Source organism: Myotis yumanensis, unplaced genomic scaffold, assembly GCF_028538775.1.
Source record: "Myotis yumanensis isolate MYYU_CA2020_CCGP unplaced genomic scaffold, mMyoYum1.0.hap1 SCAF_3, whole genome shotgun sequence".
NCBI lineage: Eukaryota > Metazoa > Chordata > Mammalia > Chiroptera > Vespertilionidae > Myotis > Myotis yumanensis.
In genome coordinates this window covers 81,879,343-81,892,682 of record NW_027223754.1, presented here as the reverse complement: position 1 = coordinate 81,892,682, position 13,340 = coordinate 81,879,343, and the positions used below count along the sequence as shown (strand labels likewise).

Below are 13,340 nucleotides of genomic sequence, written 5' to 3'. Positions count from 1 at the left end.
CTGGATTGTGATTTCTTTTTGGAAACAGGTTTATCAGTTCTCAGTTTGTTTTAGATTATTCAAACCCTGAACAGGAAAAAACAAGGCACACGTGTTCCTATGACTAAGTGAAGCAGGCTTTTTACTCCATTTCTTGGGTGTACCATTGAATTTTCATAGAACCTTGGGGATAGGAATGACCTTGGAAATTATTTTTAAACTCTTTGTTTTACAGATGAGAAAATAAAGACCAGAGAGGGTAAATGCTTTGCCCAGGAAACACAGCAGGACATCTAGCTCCCACATCAGGGCTCTTTCTTAGCTGATGTTTTATCCCCGTTTATTCCCGCCCAATAGGTGTTTTTACAAAGCTGTAAGTCAGGAGCTGTACCATTTACATAAAGTATCTTCTTCTCCCCTTAACACTTCATCATCCCCAGGAGGTATAATGGGCACTTTTCTCAAAGGTATCTTGATTAGAAAGATGGGGTTAACTTACAGAAGGATATGGAAAGATATGACTCACAAACCAACACCTGCTGGGAAAATTCTTTCTATCAAAAACAGTTCAGTGTCTTTTCCCCATGCGTCGGAAATATTTCACACATTTAGAAGTAGAAACCAATTGTCCTATCAGGCTCAGGATTTGAATAAATTCTTATTGCCATATGCAGATAGGACCAAAGAAGGGTGTGCAGACTTCTCTGAAGTTAAACAAGAATTTGGAATTGACTCAATTGTTGATGTAGCAAAGCATTGGCCAAGCCAACTGTTGGTGGCGGCGGGAATGGCACCAGGTGTGAGACCGGTGGGGTGAGACTGGACCTGAGTTCAGCAGCCTTGGTACTTGAGTTCTGGCTAGGAAAGAATTCAAAGGCAAGACTCAGACTATAAGAGAACATTTATTTGGAAAATCACAGGGGTAGGAGAAGTAATTTGTAAAAGAAATGGCCTTAGAAACAAATAGAGGCAAAGGAAGGGCCCTTGGAGCTTAGAAGTGAGGAAGGTAAAGATGAGGCTCCTGGGGGATGCGGGAAAGGGAAAGGTGTGGGAGTGCTCCCAGGAGGGAGAGCGGGCTGGGTCCTCCTCCTAAGGGTTTTAAGGGTGAGATTTAGGGGAGGTCCCAGGGGAAGATCTCAGTAGAATATTCAGCAGCTTTCAAGGTGTGTCCTTTCAGGGTCAGGGTCTCCACTGAATGATTGGTCGGGGCCAGGGCAGGGGGTCATTGTTCAATGCAGCTGGTCCTGAGGTCTGCCTTGGCGCTGCTTGTCTGGTGGTGCTGCTTTTCTGGGCCTGAAGCTGAAACACAACTGAGGCCTAGATGTTATCTCTAGGGAGGAAAGGTCAGGGGGTTTAAACCGCATGGCCAGCAATATGTTAGGGGAGGAAAGGTCACCCTGGGGATGAAGTCCTGGCCTACATTTATCCATTGCTAGGCACCCAGAGCCTTCCACCCTGGTGACCTTCTGTACCTGGCCCATCACCCTTGCTCTGCTCAAGTCTGTCTAACTGCCCACCACACAACCGTTCAAAAAGCTTAAGTAGAGATAGGGCAGGGGAGGAGTTAGGGAATGGTTATTTCTTGATAACAAAAACCTTGGATTTAAAGTCAAAGCACCTGGGTTTCGCTTCCACCTCTGACAACACTAGATCTCTGACCTGAAGCAGGTCTGTTAATCTCTCTGAGCATCAGTTTCTTCATTTGTGAAATGAGGTTAATAACACCTGCCTCAAAGGTTGTGGAGAGAATCGACATGAGATATGTAGAAGCACTTTGTAAACTAGTAAGAACTCTACAAATGTTGACGTTATATTCATTAAATGCATGGCCCTATCTTTTCATCAACCCTGTGAGGTTAGGTAAAAACACCTAACAGAGATTATCCCTACTCTCAGAGAGGTGAAGTGATTTACAAATGTCTAATGTTAGAGGTCATCTAAATCAGCATTATTTACAAGGTAGAAACAAGATTTGGAAAGGTGAAGTGACTTGCCCTAGGTCAAAAAGCTTGTTAATGTCGGAGCTAAGTGTAGAATCCTTGACCTGCAGAACATTAATCTTTTACATTTACTTCTCTGATGTGAAGAAGTTGAGCTAGCTAACACTGGAGACTATTGGCTCACTAACACTGCGGTGTTCTGTTGCCCACCGTCAGTAGTGCCATCTTGGAAGGGTGTGTTTGGATTTCTGGAAGGAGGTTAGAATTTCACATGTCAGTCTTCAGAAATAGCTTCAGATGATGGTCTCATACCTACTTATAATGTGGATGCGTAATAAAGCATAGCCTCTCCTAAAGTTAGCAAATGATTATCCTTCTCGAGACTTAAACACAAACCTCATTCATAAAAAATGCTGACAGCTCTTCGCTCTAAGCAGAGCTTACTTTGCAGTCTAAGTATTATAAATCATCCTTCATATTTGATTATAAATCTTTGTGTCCTAAATCTAAAAACATGAAACTCAGCATGTTTTTATTTGTAATACTTTTCTCTAAATAAGTGAGATTTTCAAAAGAAAGTATAGCAAAAGGGCATCTAAACAAGTTTTGAAAGCAAATAAGTATTCAAATTATTCTTCTCCAATTGAGGTTTTTCTTTACTACTGTGGTTTATTATTTATGTTGGGTGCTAAATGTAAGACCCCACAAGGATTTTAGGGATGCTATGAAAAATGCAGAAATCATGATCATAAAATTTGAGCTACTCAAAAAAAAGTTAAAATCTAAACGTTGGGTGCTTCAGTAATGACAGTGAGGTGTTGTTCAGTGACTCCTGTGACTGACGCATGCTTGAGACCCTGTCCAGTCTGATTTGGCAATTGTCACAGCAGGAACCAGGGCAGGTGAATGCCAGAATCAGGAGTTAGAGAATGGAAATGAGTGAGTTTATATACTTTTCCTTTAACCCAGTTTTGAGGATTGGCAAATTCCTGCCTGTAACCGTGTTGGGATCCTTGGATAGCAGATACTAGATAATTATGACATAGAAAGTCTTGTTTTAATGGAAGCTCAGCATGATCTACAGTAACACCAAGGAGTGCTCCACATTTGATATCCTTTGGATTCCTCTCAAGCATTTTACTTCCTTTGGGCACAGAATAATCCCCAAGCCCATCTGAAAGATGAGAACCAGGGTCTGTAAGTCATTTTATAAGCCCCATCCTATCCCTTAGGTGTGTCTTCCCAGCGCTGGAATGCTAATGAGGCACAGACAAAGGCAAGTCCTTCTGCAAATAGCACTTTCCCTACCACAAATAACAAAAGGAAGGAGGTAAAGGGGGGAGGGAGAGGAAAGGAAGGGGTAAGAAAGGGAGGTCCTCAACCCATTTATCTTTAACTCATTTACCTGAAAAAGTATAATAGATAGATAGATAGATAGATAGATGATAGATCAGTCAAATGATAGATGGATAGTTACTGAAATGCGTCTGAAGTATTTAATCAGCTAGGGTCTGGGTTTGATAAAGAGCATCCAACAACTCATTTGACTGCTCTTTGTTTGATCATTAACTAGCAGCTGCAGTGACCAGTTATGACAACCCTGTGAGCAGACCACCTGGTCAAATATTTATTTATACAGTCTCATCTATGGTCATCTGATTAGTAAGACTTTGACCTTCGGGTAAAAGGGAGGAAAAGGTCTAATATATTTATAGTCCTCTTACCTCAGCCAAACAAGAGGAACTTACTTCTGTTTCAAGGAGCTGACTTATCCCCTCATGTAGGACCCTGTTTAGCAGGTTGTTTCACCAGCCCTGCAATGAAAGCAGCCTGCGGCTCCTTCTCAGGAGGACTTGGCCTAAAACCCCTTCTGCTGTGACCACTGTCCCGTCAGACATTTCAGGGTCTGGAGCATGCTCCCTGGAGGAATCGTGCCCAAACTCTCCACACCTAGCTCTGAGCATGTGGGAGACCCTAGGCAGACATATACTGAAGCCGGTAATCTCCTACCCTTATCCAGAACAGTACAGATTTTAAGTTTCAAATTTTATTTATTACCTTTTCACTACATTGATAGCAAACTATACTAATGACTCTAGTATAGTTTTTTTATATATGGAATTTATTGCATCCTTAGAAAGTATTTATTGTCAAGCTTTTAAAATATAGGGTGTCCCCCAAAAATATATACATACACTTTCAGTAATTATAAGGCAATGTTTATTAAAAATACATTTCATTGCCTGGCCATTGTGGCTCAGTGGTTGAGAATCAACCTATGAACCAGGAGGTCACAGTTCAATTCCTGGTCAGGGCACATGCCTGGGTTTCGGGCTTGATCCCCAGTAGGGGGCGTGCAGGAGACAGCTGATTGATTATTCTCATCACTGATGTTTCTATCTTTCTCCCTCTCCCTTCCTCTCTGAAATCAATAAAAATGTATTTTAAAAAATACATTTCCTTTTCAAAATTGAGCTATCAGCTGCTAAGGTGTATATACACTTTGGTGGGACACCTTGTATATTGGTAAATTTCCCTCATAATTTTTTGTATCATTCTTTGTGTTAAAAAATATTTTTAAAACCAGGCAAGGAATAATCTCCCAGCCCCCTGTCCAAGGCTCCACTCTGGGCCTGCTCTGACCATGCCCCTCTGTGAGGTGAAGAGTCTGTGCAGCCAAGGGGACATACGCACTGAGAGCTAATTTCTAAATCAGGCTCACATTTCCTGGAATCCCGGCTATCCTGCTTCCAGGGCCTACGTGGACCTCTTCCGTCTCTCCTCAGGTCCATCTTCCTCGGACACACTGGCCAATGGTGTGAGCACCAGGCCCGATGGATGGCCAAGAGACCACTGTATGGGGGGGTGTGATGGTGTGTGGATAGGAGGGCTGGGTGTCCATACGTGTGCAGGGGAGGTGCCTCGTGGTGTGGGACAGAGTCAACTGTAAAAAGAAAAGGTGATGGGCTGCAAGCCAGGGCCTCTCACTGCCCATACCACCATGTTCTTTCAGAGGACTTCAAGGAGTCCAAATATTTAAAATTTGACCCTAGCTTTCCAGGCCATTATATATCTTTATTACAGCTCAAATATTTAGGCATCCTATATGGGCCTTCATTGCCCTTTCCAATTGTGCATTTATCTTGTCCATTCCTGTTCTCTCTGCCTCCCTTTTACTTTCAGAAAAAGGAGTATCCTTCCTCCTTCTCCAAACGACCCTCTGACTAGGAACCTGACCTCCTTCTACTGCCTCCACTCTGGGCCTGTGCAATGCGAACACCTCTCCCCCAACAGCCCTCCACTTGCTGCTCTAATTCTCTTTTTATACCACAACCTTTTATTGAAGTTGTCCCCCAAAAGTCAGCATTGATTCTGGTCATTAGAAATCATTCTCCTTGATGGCATGGTTAGTGTAACTCAGCGCCATTGCACAACCACTTCCTGAAACCCTGCACTCCCGTGTCCCGGCTATGGCCTGCTCTGGCCCTGCTCCCTCCACTCTCACTCAGCTCTGAGTCTTTCTTCCACTCCACCAGGGAGGATGCTCCCCAGGTTTCAGGGGAGGGGCCCACTGCTCTTCTCTTTCTGTGCAGTCACCCTTGGCAGTCATGTGTCTCCCTCCTGGGGATGACAGCCACAGCTCTGACTGCATTAAATAGATTTCCTCTCTGATGCTTCCCAGAATGCATGATTTCAGCATGTCTGAAATGGAATTCATCTTCCCCAATAACCTAATGGCCTTCTGACTTCCTATTTATACGTAAAAATTATTTCAATTGGAATTTTTTTCTACTTTTCATTTTAAACACAATGGTTTCAGTTATGTTATGGGTTGTTTTTTGTCAGATAGCTTGGGCTAACCACCATTTTTTACATGGTTGCTCGGGGGAGGGGGATATATTCCAACTTATAAACAGTTTATTTGTAAAAAGAATGTAGCCCACGCGGGAAAGGGAATCTCCCTATTGCCCCAACTTGATTGCAGACATTTTTAAAGCATTTGTGCAGTAGACACACCAGGTACACTCATGGATACTGAAATTCAAAGGTGAATAAGATACGGGCTCACCTTCCAAGAACTTACCAGTTAAAAAGGAAGACATGTAAAGAAATAGTTATATTCCCCCCACACACCTACAGAAGTGTGTTATACAGAGTAGGAGTTCCAAAGACAGCTGTTGACTAATGCAGTTGGTGAACACACAGTAGTGATTCTTAAGCATTTTGTGGCATAGTACTCCAAGTACTCCCTGGAATCTTTGCTCCAAACCCACACTCAGAATTTTCTTTGCAGATGCCCTAATTGCCCAGATACCCTGAGTTCTAGTCATATCAACATCACAAAAATTCTTAGTGGGAAGGGAGGAGGGAATTTGAGGCACACTCAGCAGTCCGAGAGAACTGCCCAGTTTTAGTCTGCCTCAGGCCCCACTTATCTTTAAGTAATGAGATTATGGGTAATTTTTGCTTCCTTTTTGTTCTTTTCTCTCATTTGTATAATGAATATGTTTCAGTTTGTGTTCAGGGAAAAAAGCATGTGTATTAGTTTGCTATTGCTTCATAACAAATTACCACAAACAACAGTTTAACGCAAGATCCATTTATTAACTAACAGTTGAGTAGAAGTCCAGCAGGTTGATCTGTCTTCTCTGCTTAGGGTCTCATTGGGCTGAAATCAGGGTGCCAGGCAGACTTGGCTCTTACCTGGAGGCTCTGGGGAAGAATCTGCTTCCAAGACCATTTGGGTTGTTGGCAACATTTGGTTCCCTGTGGTTGTAGGACTGTGGTCCCTGTCTTGCTGGCTATCAGCCAGGGTTGCTCCTAGATGCCACTCTTACGGCCTTGCTCCATGGTCCCTGCCATTTCAGCCACAGACAATGCCCACATGTCAAGTCACCCTCTGCTTCAAATCTCTCTATCTTTCTGTTCCACTACCAGCAGAAAAAAAAATCTTTGCTTTTAAAGGGCTCATAATATTAGATTAGGCCCAGCTAGGTCATCTCCCTTTTGATCAACTCAAAATCAACTGATAAGTAACCTTAATTAAATCTGCAAAATCCCTTTTGCCTCATAAGGTAACATGAGTGATATTCACAGGCTGTCTAACAGGGGGTAGGAGTCTAAGGGCCACCTCAGAATTCTACCTGCCACAGTGTATGTGTGTGTGTGTATGTGTGTGTGTATGTGTGTGTGTGTGTGTGTGTGTAATTATTTTTAACTCTCCCTGAAAGTAAAGAATGGAATTCTTAGTATCATCTTCTGCCTCCTGCTGGAGAGCAGAGATCACACAAGAGGATGGACCAGAGTGGAGGAGCCTGGGCTGTGTTGCCTTGGCTGGTAAACACATATCCGCTCTCCGCAATTCTGGGCAATAACCGACAGGAGAGTGGGGCTTATAGGTCCAATGGCAGTTCCGTCGTGGACAGAGGCTTCTCACTCTCTGATTCTCTTGCCTATAGTATGACATCGCTGGACACTCTGGAGACGGCTACAACATTGATCTGGTTCCAATGAACAAAATTCCCAAGGACAATAAGCAAAGACTAGAAATTCTGAAGGTAAATACATCGTTACCGCTATGCTGTGAAAGCTCCCACCAGATTAGGCAAAGTCTCTTCTGGTCACTGCAAAAATTCCCTGAAGAAGCAGCAGATTCAGGGAAACTTTCTGTCTCACAAATATTCAAATTAAGAAAATACTCGCACCTAAAATCCTTTTCTCCACCACAACAAATTTAAACTTCATTCCCTACATACTTTTCAGGTACTCAGTATTGTGTCAGGATTCTCCAACCAGGGTCACCTCCTATCTCCTATGCAATTCTTCCCAGCCCCTAAATATTTCAGTAGAAGGAGAAAAATGACCTCTTATAATATACTCTGTAACCCTAATTTTATGTATTTCTTAGTATTTAATGATAAATTTAGTTTTGCATACTTAGATCTACAATAGAAACACACGCCATGATTTTAATGTAAATTCCCTCTGTTGCTATTGATGTAAGTACATTGTTTCATATTATAACTTTGTTTATTAGAAACTCTACCCATTCCTTATTTTTCTCCTGTATTACCTTCATCCTCCAGTGTGATACCAAGTTTTATATTTTCTTACATTTTTCTCACTTTATTTTTTTATTTTATTGGGGTGACATTGGTCAACATGAACATATAGGTTTCATGTGTGGATTTCTAAGTTACAAAATCTGTATAGAGCACCATGTGACCACCACCCAAAGTCAAGTCTTCTGTCACCTCATATTAGGACCCCCTTCTCCCCCAGCCCCCCTTTTTCTCACTTTAAATGGCTAAATTTTAAAAACTAAATGCCAACTGGGATTGTTTTGGAGCATTTCCTATTTCTAACAAAAATCTGAACCACATACAAATAGTACTGGGCGCTGTTGTCACTCCACGGTGCCAGTTAAAGAGAACTCACTCGAGACTTCTTATTCATGTGTAATAATCGCTATTTGTGAATATTTATGGTCAGTAGAAAAATCAGGTTTGTTAAAAAGACGTTTCTCATCCGTGGCTTTTGTGCAACATCTCCTATCCTCAGACGATGCATGCCCATGCTCAGTTCTGCATGAGTGGAGACCACACTTTAGAGGGGACAAAGCATGCCATCCAGGAAATTGTCAGAGAAGAAGCTGACGAGTACTTCGTCATCGTCTTGAGTGATGCGAACCTGTCCCGATATGGGATACATCCTGCCAAGTTTGCCCAAATCCTGACAAGCAACCCTCAAGTTAATGCTTTTGCCATCTTTATTGGATCTTTAGGTGATCAAGCAGCCAGGTAAGTGTTGCCTCCGGATGGAGACATACTTGGGGCAGGCACAGAGATAGTTGAGTCCCTGACACAGGGCATTTCCTGGGCTTAGCACCTTGAGGGGCAGTGGGACTGGAGGAAAACAGACACCAGAGTCGCCCCTGAAGGAGCTGATGGTCTAGTTGAGAGGATATGACGTTCAAGCTTCTGTTTGGATGAGCAACAGTAATTTTAAATTAATTATTTTTCAGCTTATATTTAAACTTACCAACAATGACATAAATAGCAAATTGATTTGTCTAGTAAATTTAACAGTCTCTTACACATTTTGTACTGTACATCTAAGTCCCAAGCTCAGTTCTAATCAGTTCATGTTCAAAACTTACTCAAAGTAGCAAACACCTACTATTTTCATAGCATGAGAGACATTGTGTATGTCTATATAATGCATATAAACATATGCAAACATATATAAGTAGCATATAATTTGTGTGTGTATATAACATACATTTACATAGGCATACATACATACACACACACAGAGATGCATGTGCCTCCCTTGCTGGGGAGAGGAGGCAGGGGAAACACTTGGAGACAATGTAAGGCAGTGTTTAGAGAAAGATGCTGCACTGAATATACTGAGTGTTCAGTAGAGGAACTGATGGTCAGACAATAAGCACCATTGTGGATGCTCTGAAGGCAGAGATCTGGGAAAACTTTCAATGACTTAAACACACTAACATTTCTCCTTTTGAATTACAAACAGAAAGAGCTCATTTTTTTTATCTGCTTAAAATACTTTAAAAAGCAGAAAACACAAGTGAAAGTATACCTCCTCCACCACCAAAAAATAATTCCTGCCTAAAACTCAAAAGGCCATGTGCCTCTGCTATCCCACCTTTTACCTGCCGTACTCTGGTTTAGAGTCCTGTATGGACTAGGAAATGTTCTAGTGTCCAAGTGCTGCCATTTTTTCTCTTTATATTCCCTTTTCCACGCTGCAGGATTGCACAGTTCCGTTGAGAACAGACTTAATATCACGTAACTACAGTCACTTTATTACTTTGCATTTTTCTCAGTTTTGGATGTTAGCCTTTTCTAGAACTTCCATGTCCTTGAACACAAACCATGTCTTTTCTACTCAGATTTTCTTCACGAACAACCCAGTGTTAAGCAGACGGCAAACTCAGCAAATGCTGCTTGAGCTGAAATAGCTATTTTGTCTTTCTAGTGAACAGATCCTGTTTGAATACTTAAGAAAGTACAATAATACCCTTGTGGTTTCCTAGGGAAATGGTCCAACATCTACTGGCAAAAGATATGTTGCAGAATTAGCTGGTCTACCGGGCATGCCAAATGTATGATACTACACAGGATGGTTGACTTTTATTAAATGTCATTTGAAAACCAAAATCTGCTGGCACAGTGAAAGGAGGCTTTCTTTCGCATGGAATTGTGTCTTACACTTTTATTGCCTTCGAAAATGGCCCTTTGTTCCAAATGATAAATTGGCATTTAAAAAAATTATCATAAGCCTGTATAACCTCAGTGCCATCAAAGCAGCAATTGCATAAGTCAGATTGCATTTCACATGTGTGTGAGGGGCAAAAAGAGAGGTGGTGGGCGGGGAGAATACCACTCGAGGTTTAACTGGGCAGCATTTTTCAAGGCCTGTTTTCTAGCAGGAAAAGCACTTAGAAATACAGTGAGGCCAACACAGTCACTGGACCAGGTGAGCTGATCTCACTTTGGTTCCAGGGCTCTGTCAAGGGAATATTCACTGATTTTCTCACTGAAAAGAACTTTCCTTCAGTTCACTCCTTTTTATTTTTAATTTACAGCATTTTTTTAAATTGACAACATCACAGATGTCCCAGGCCTCCCATGTGCTCTCCCTGCTGTTCTTCCAAAGCTTTCATTGCCTGGTGACAGTGGATTCAGTTGCAGGCAGGGAGGGGCAAGGTATTAGGAAGTAAAGACATCCATTCCTGAGAAACCAGTTGGATGCTGTGCTTTGTGGAGGCAAGAGGTGGAAGGGGCACCCCAATTTGCAATGGTAATTTCCTCTCCCTTTCCATCCTGGCAGGCTTCAGAGAACTTTGCCCGCTGGCCGGTCTTTCATTGCCATGGATACCAAGGACATCCCTCAGATTTTACAGCAGATCTTCACCTCCACCATGTTGTCCAGTATTTAAGAAGTGCCCTTAGTCACCCTAAGGCCTGGGATTTGCAATAAGATGGGAATAAAGAGTACTCTGAAGAAAAGCAGGCACAGTAAAGAGAACCCGTGCAATGACTGGATAATTCTGACATCCCTGGCTCTTCCTACACATGCCCAGTAACCAGAATTCAGAAATGTATCCAGAGGGAGGCTTGTGCATGGAAATCTACAACCATTGACAGATTTACAAATAATTAGAGGAAGCAAGTTGAGCTGCAGTTTATAAAAGGTGAGGGTGAAAGGAAGGTGGTTTGACAACCATGGTGCTTAGTCCATTTCCAAAAACTTGAGGGATGGAGAATACCTAGCTTTGCCTTAACACATCATCATGTCATCTAAGATAACAAAAGTGACCCCATCGCGAAGCCCCAATGCCACATTCTGACGCTGAGATACAAGTCTGTACAAACCCACCCAACTGGTTCCTGCCCAAAAATTATTTTTATTTTCTCCCCACTTTGTGTTGCCCAACAATGATGTGATAGTATTAAACCCACTGAAAAGTTCCTCTAACAGCAGCATTTTATAAAAGGTTGGATTTTCTCAGTAATTCCATTTTCTTGGCCAAAACCAAAAGGAATCAAAAGATCCTTGGATTGCTTCCTTTCCCACGTGACTTTTAAAAGGTTCTTGAAGTAATAAAGAGCAAATGCCGTATTCTCTGGGGGGCTGGGAGTGGAAGGATAAGGATGTCTGGCATTGAGTTCCTTTTCTTCTTCTTCTACTGCTTCTCAGAAGTTTCACACTACTCCCGGTTGGTTTCCAAAATGCAGTGCTCAAAATAACAAATGCTTATGTTTTTACTTAAAGTAAAAGCAAGGCAGTATGTTTGAACTGAATGATAACTGGAAATTTCTTTAGCTGTTAAAAAAAAAATACCCTATTCAAGCTTCATTCTTTTTCTTTCAAAGTATACCTTACACCCACCCTGTCTTGGGCTGACCTTTATTTATCAATAGGCTCAGTGTCACTTAGTTTAAAATCAAATGCTTCAGCAGAACTCAGTATCTCTCCAACCATATAATAAAAAGTTCCTCTTCACCACTGATGGTAAAGTCAGAAACACTGGGGCACCAGTGTGTGTGCCTTCTTTCAAGTGGGAAAAACTAGCCTTGCTAATAATGTTACCTAATTCACTCACATATAGTAGTGACATTGTACAGATTCATTTCATTGTCATTAATTAGAGGAAATGTGAAAAGATAACACCCATTTGTTCCACCACCCCATCTCCCTATCAGCTGTCAAAGAAATAAAAGCAATCAGATTTCCAATACTCTATTGCCAATGAGTTTGCAAGGCATGTCTTGTTTTCCTAACCAGAGCCTGCGCTGTGTGTTGAATCATCCAATGATGCAAACAATTGCAATGCAGTAAGTACCTTTAAAAATGTGGTTACAGCCCAGCCAGTGTTGCTTAATGGTTGAGCATCAGCCCATGCACCAAGAGGTCATTGCCTGAATTCCCAGTCAGGGCACATGCCAGGGCTGTGAGCTCAATCTCCAGCAGGGGGCGTGCAGGAGGCAGCCAGTAGATGTTGATGTTTCCTTCTCATCCATGTTTCTCTCTCTCTCTCTCTCTCTCTCTCTCTCCTCCCTTCCTCTCACTAAAATATCAGTTTTTTTAAAAAAAACCATAAAAATGTAACCACATTAACAACAATAAGAGTAAGAACAACAGCAGCTAGCATTTACTTTCTGTGCACCAGGTATGTTAAGTGATTGCATATGTTATTTCAGTCCATCCTCACAGCAATGCATGCAAAATAAGTACTTTTTACCTCATTTTACAGATAAGAAAACTGAGGCTCAGGAACTTGAGTCACTTCCCCAAGATTCACAGTAGTAGACTATTGACTATTCGTTGCACTACTAAAATCCTCAAATAAGGAAACTGAGGCTTAGAGAAGTTCAAGGAAATAGACCATGCTCACTGTCAGGCGGGGCAGAGCCAGAGGGTGCTGGTCGCCCTTATGCTTCTTTATTCTCGCAAACCTAGACGTCAACTCTTGCTCCTTTTCTTCTTTCTCCCAGTGCACTTCTTCTTCTGGTCAAGTGACCACATTTCACAGAGCTCGCTCCTCTCCTTGGTACTCAGAAACTGCCTGCACATACCCAGGCACTTGCGGGGCGCGGGGGGGGGGGGGGGGGGGCGGGGGGGGCGAGGGCATGGGACACTGCTAGCAGCATTTCCAGCCACTCCTTCCTGGGCACCGTGGCAAAGGGAGGATGTTCCCACCCAAGGGGCAGTCTAGCCCCCAGGGGCACCCCTCTGCCAGAGGGTCACAGCCCCTGAAAGGCTTTAGAAATCCAACCAAGAGCACCCGATAGAACAGCCTTGTAACAAATCTTCCACGTGTGTAAGAGTGAGCACAGCATTTTTTTTTAACATGGAAAGAATGTTGGCAAGTAATTTAATTTACCTTTC

At 42.4% G+C, this 13,340-nt stretch overlaps 1 protein-coding gene across 1 annotated transcript in view; it reads left to right on the top strand.

Moving 5' to 3' along the window:
- VWA8 (von Willebrand factor A domain containing 8) overlaps positions 1-12,201 on the top strand; it is a 386,454-nt gene extending 374,253 nt beyond the window's left edge. The window contains exons 43-45 of the mRNA XM_070409005.1: positions 7,379-7,477; positions 8,481-8,719; positions 10,779-12,201. Coding sequence (XP_070265106.1) covers positions 7,379-7,477; positions 8,481-8,719; positions 10,779-10,887 — 447 coding nt within the window. The 3' untranslated portion in view covers positions 10,888-12,201. The remainder of the gene's footprint in view (positions 1-7,378; positions 7,478-8,480; positions 8,720-10,778) is intronic.
- The last annotated feature ends 1,139 nt before the right edge of the window (positions 12,202-13,340 follow it).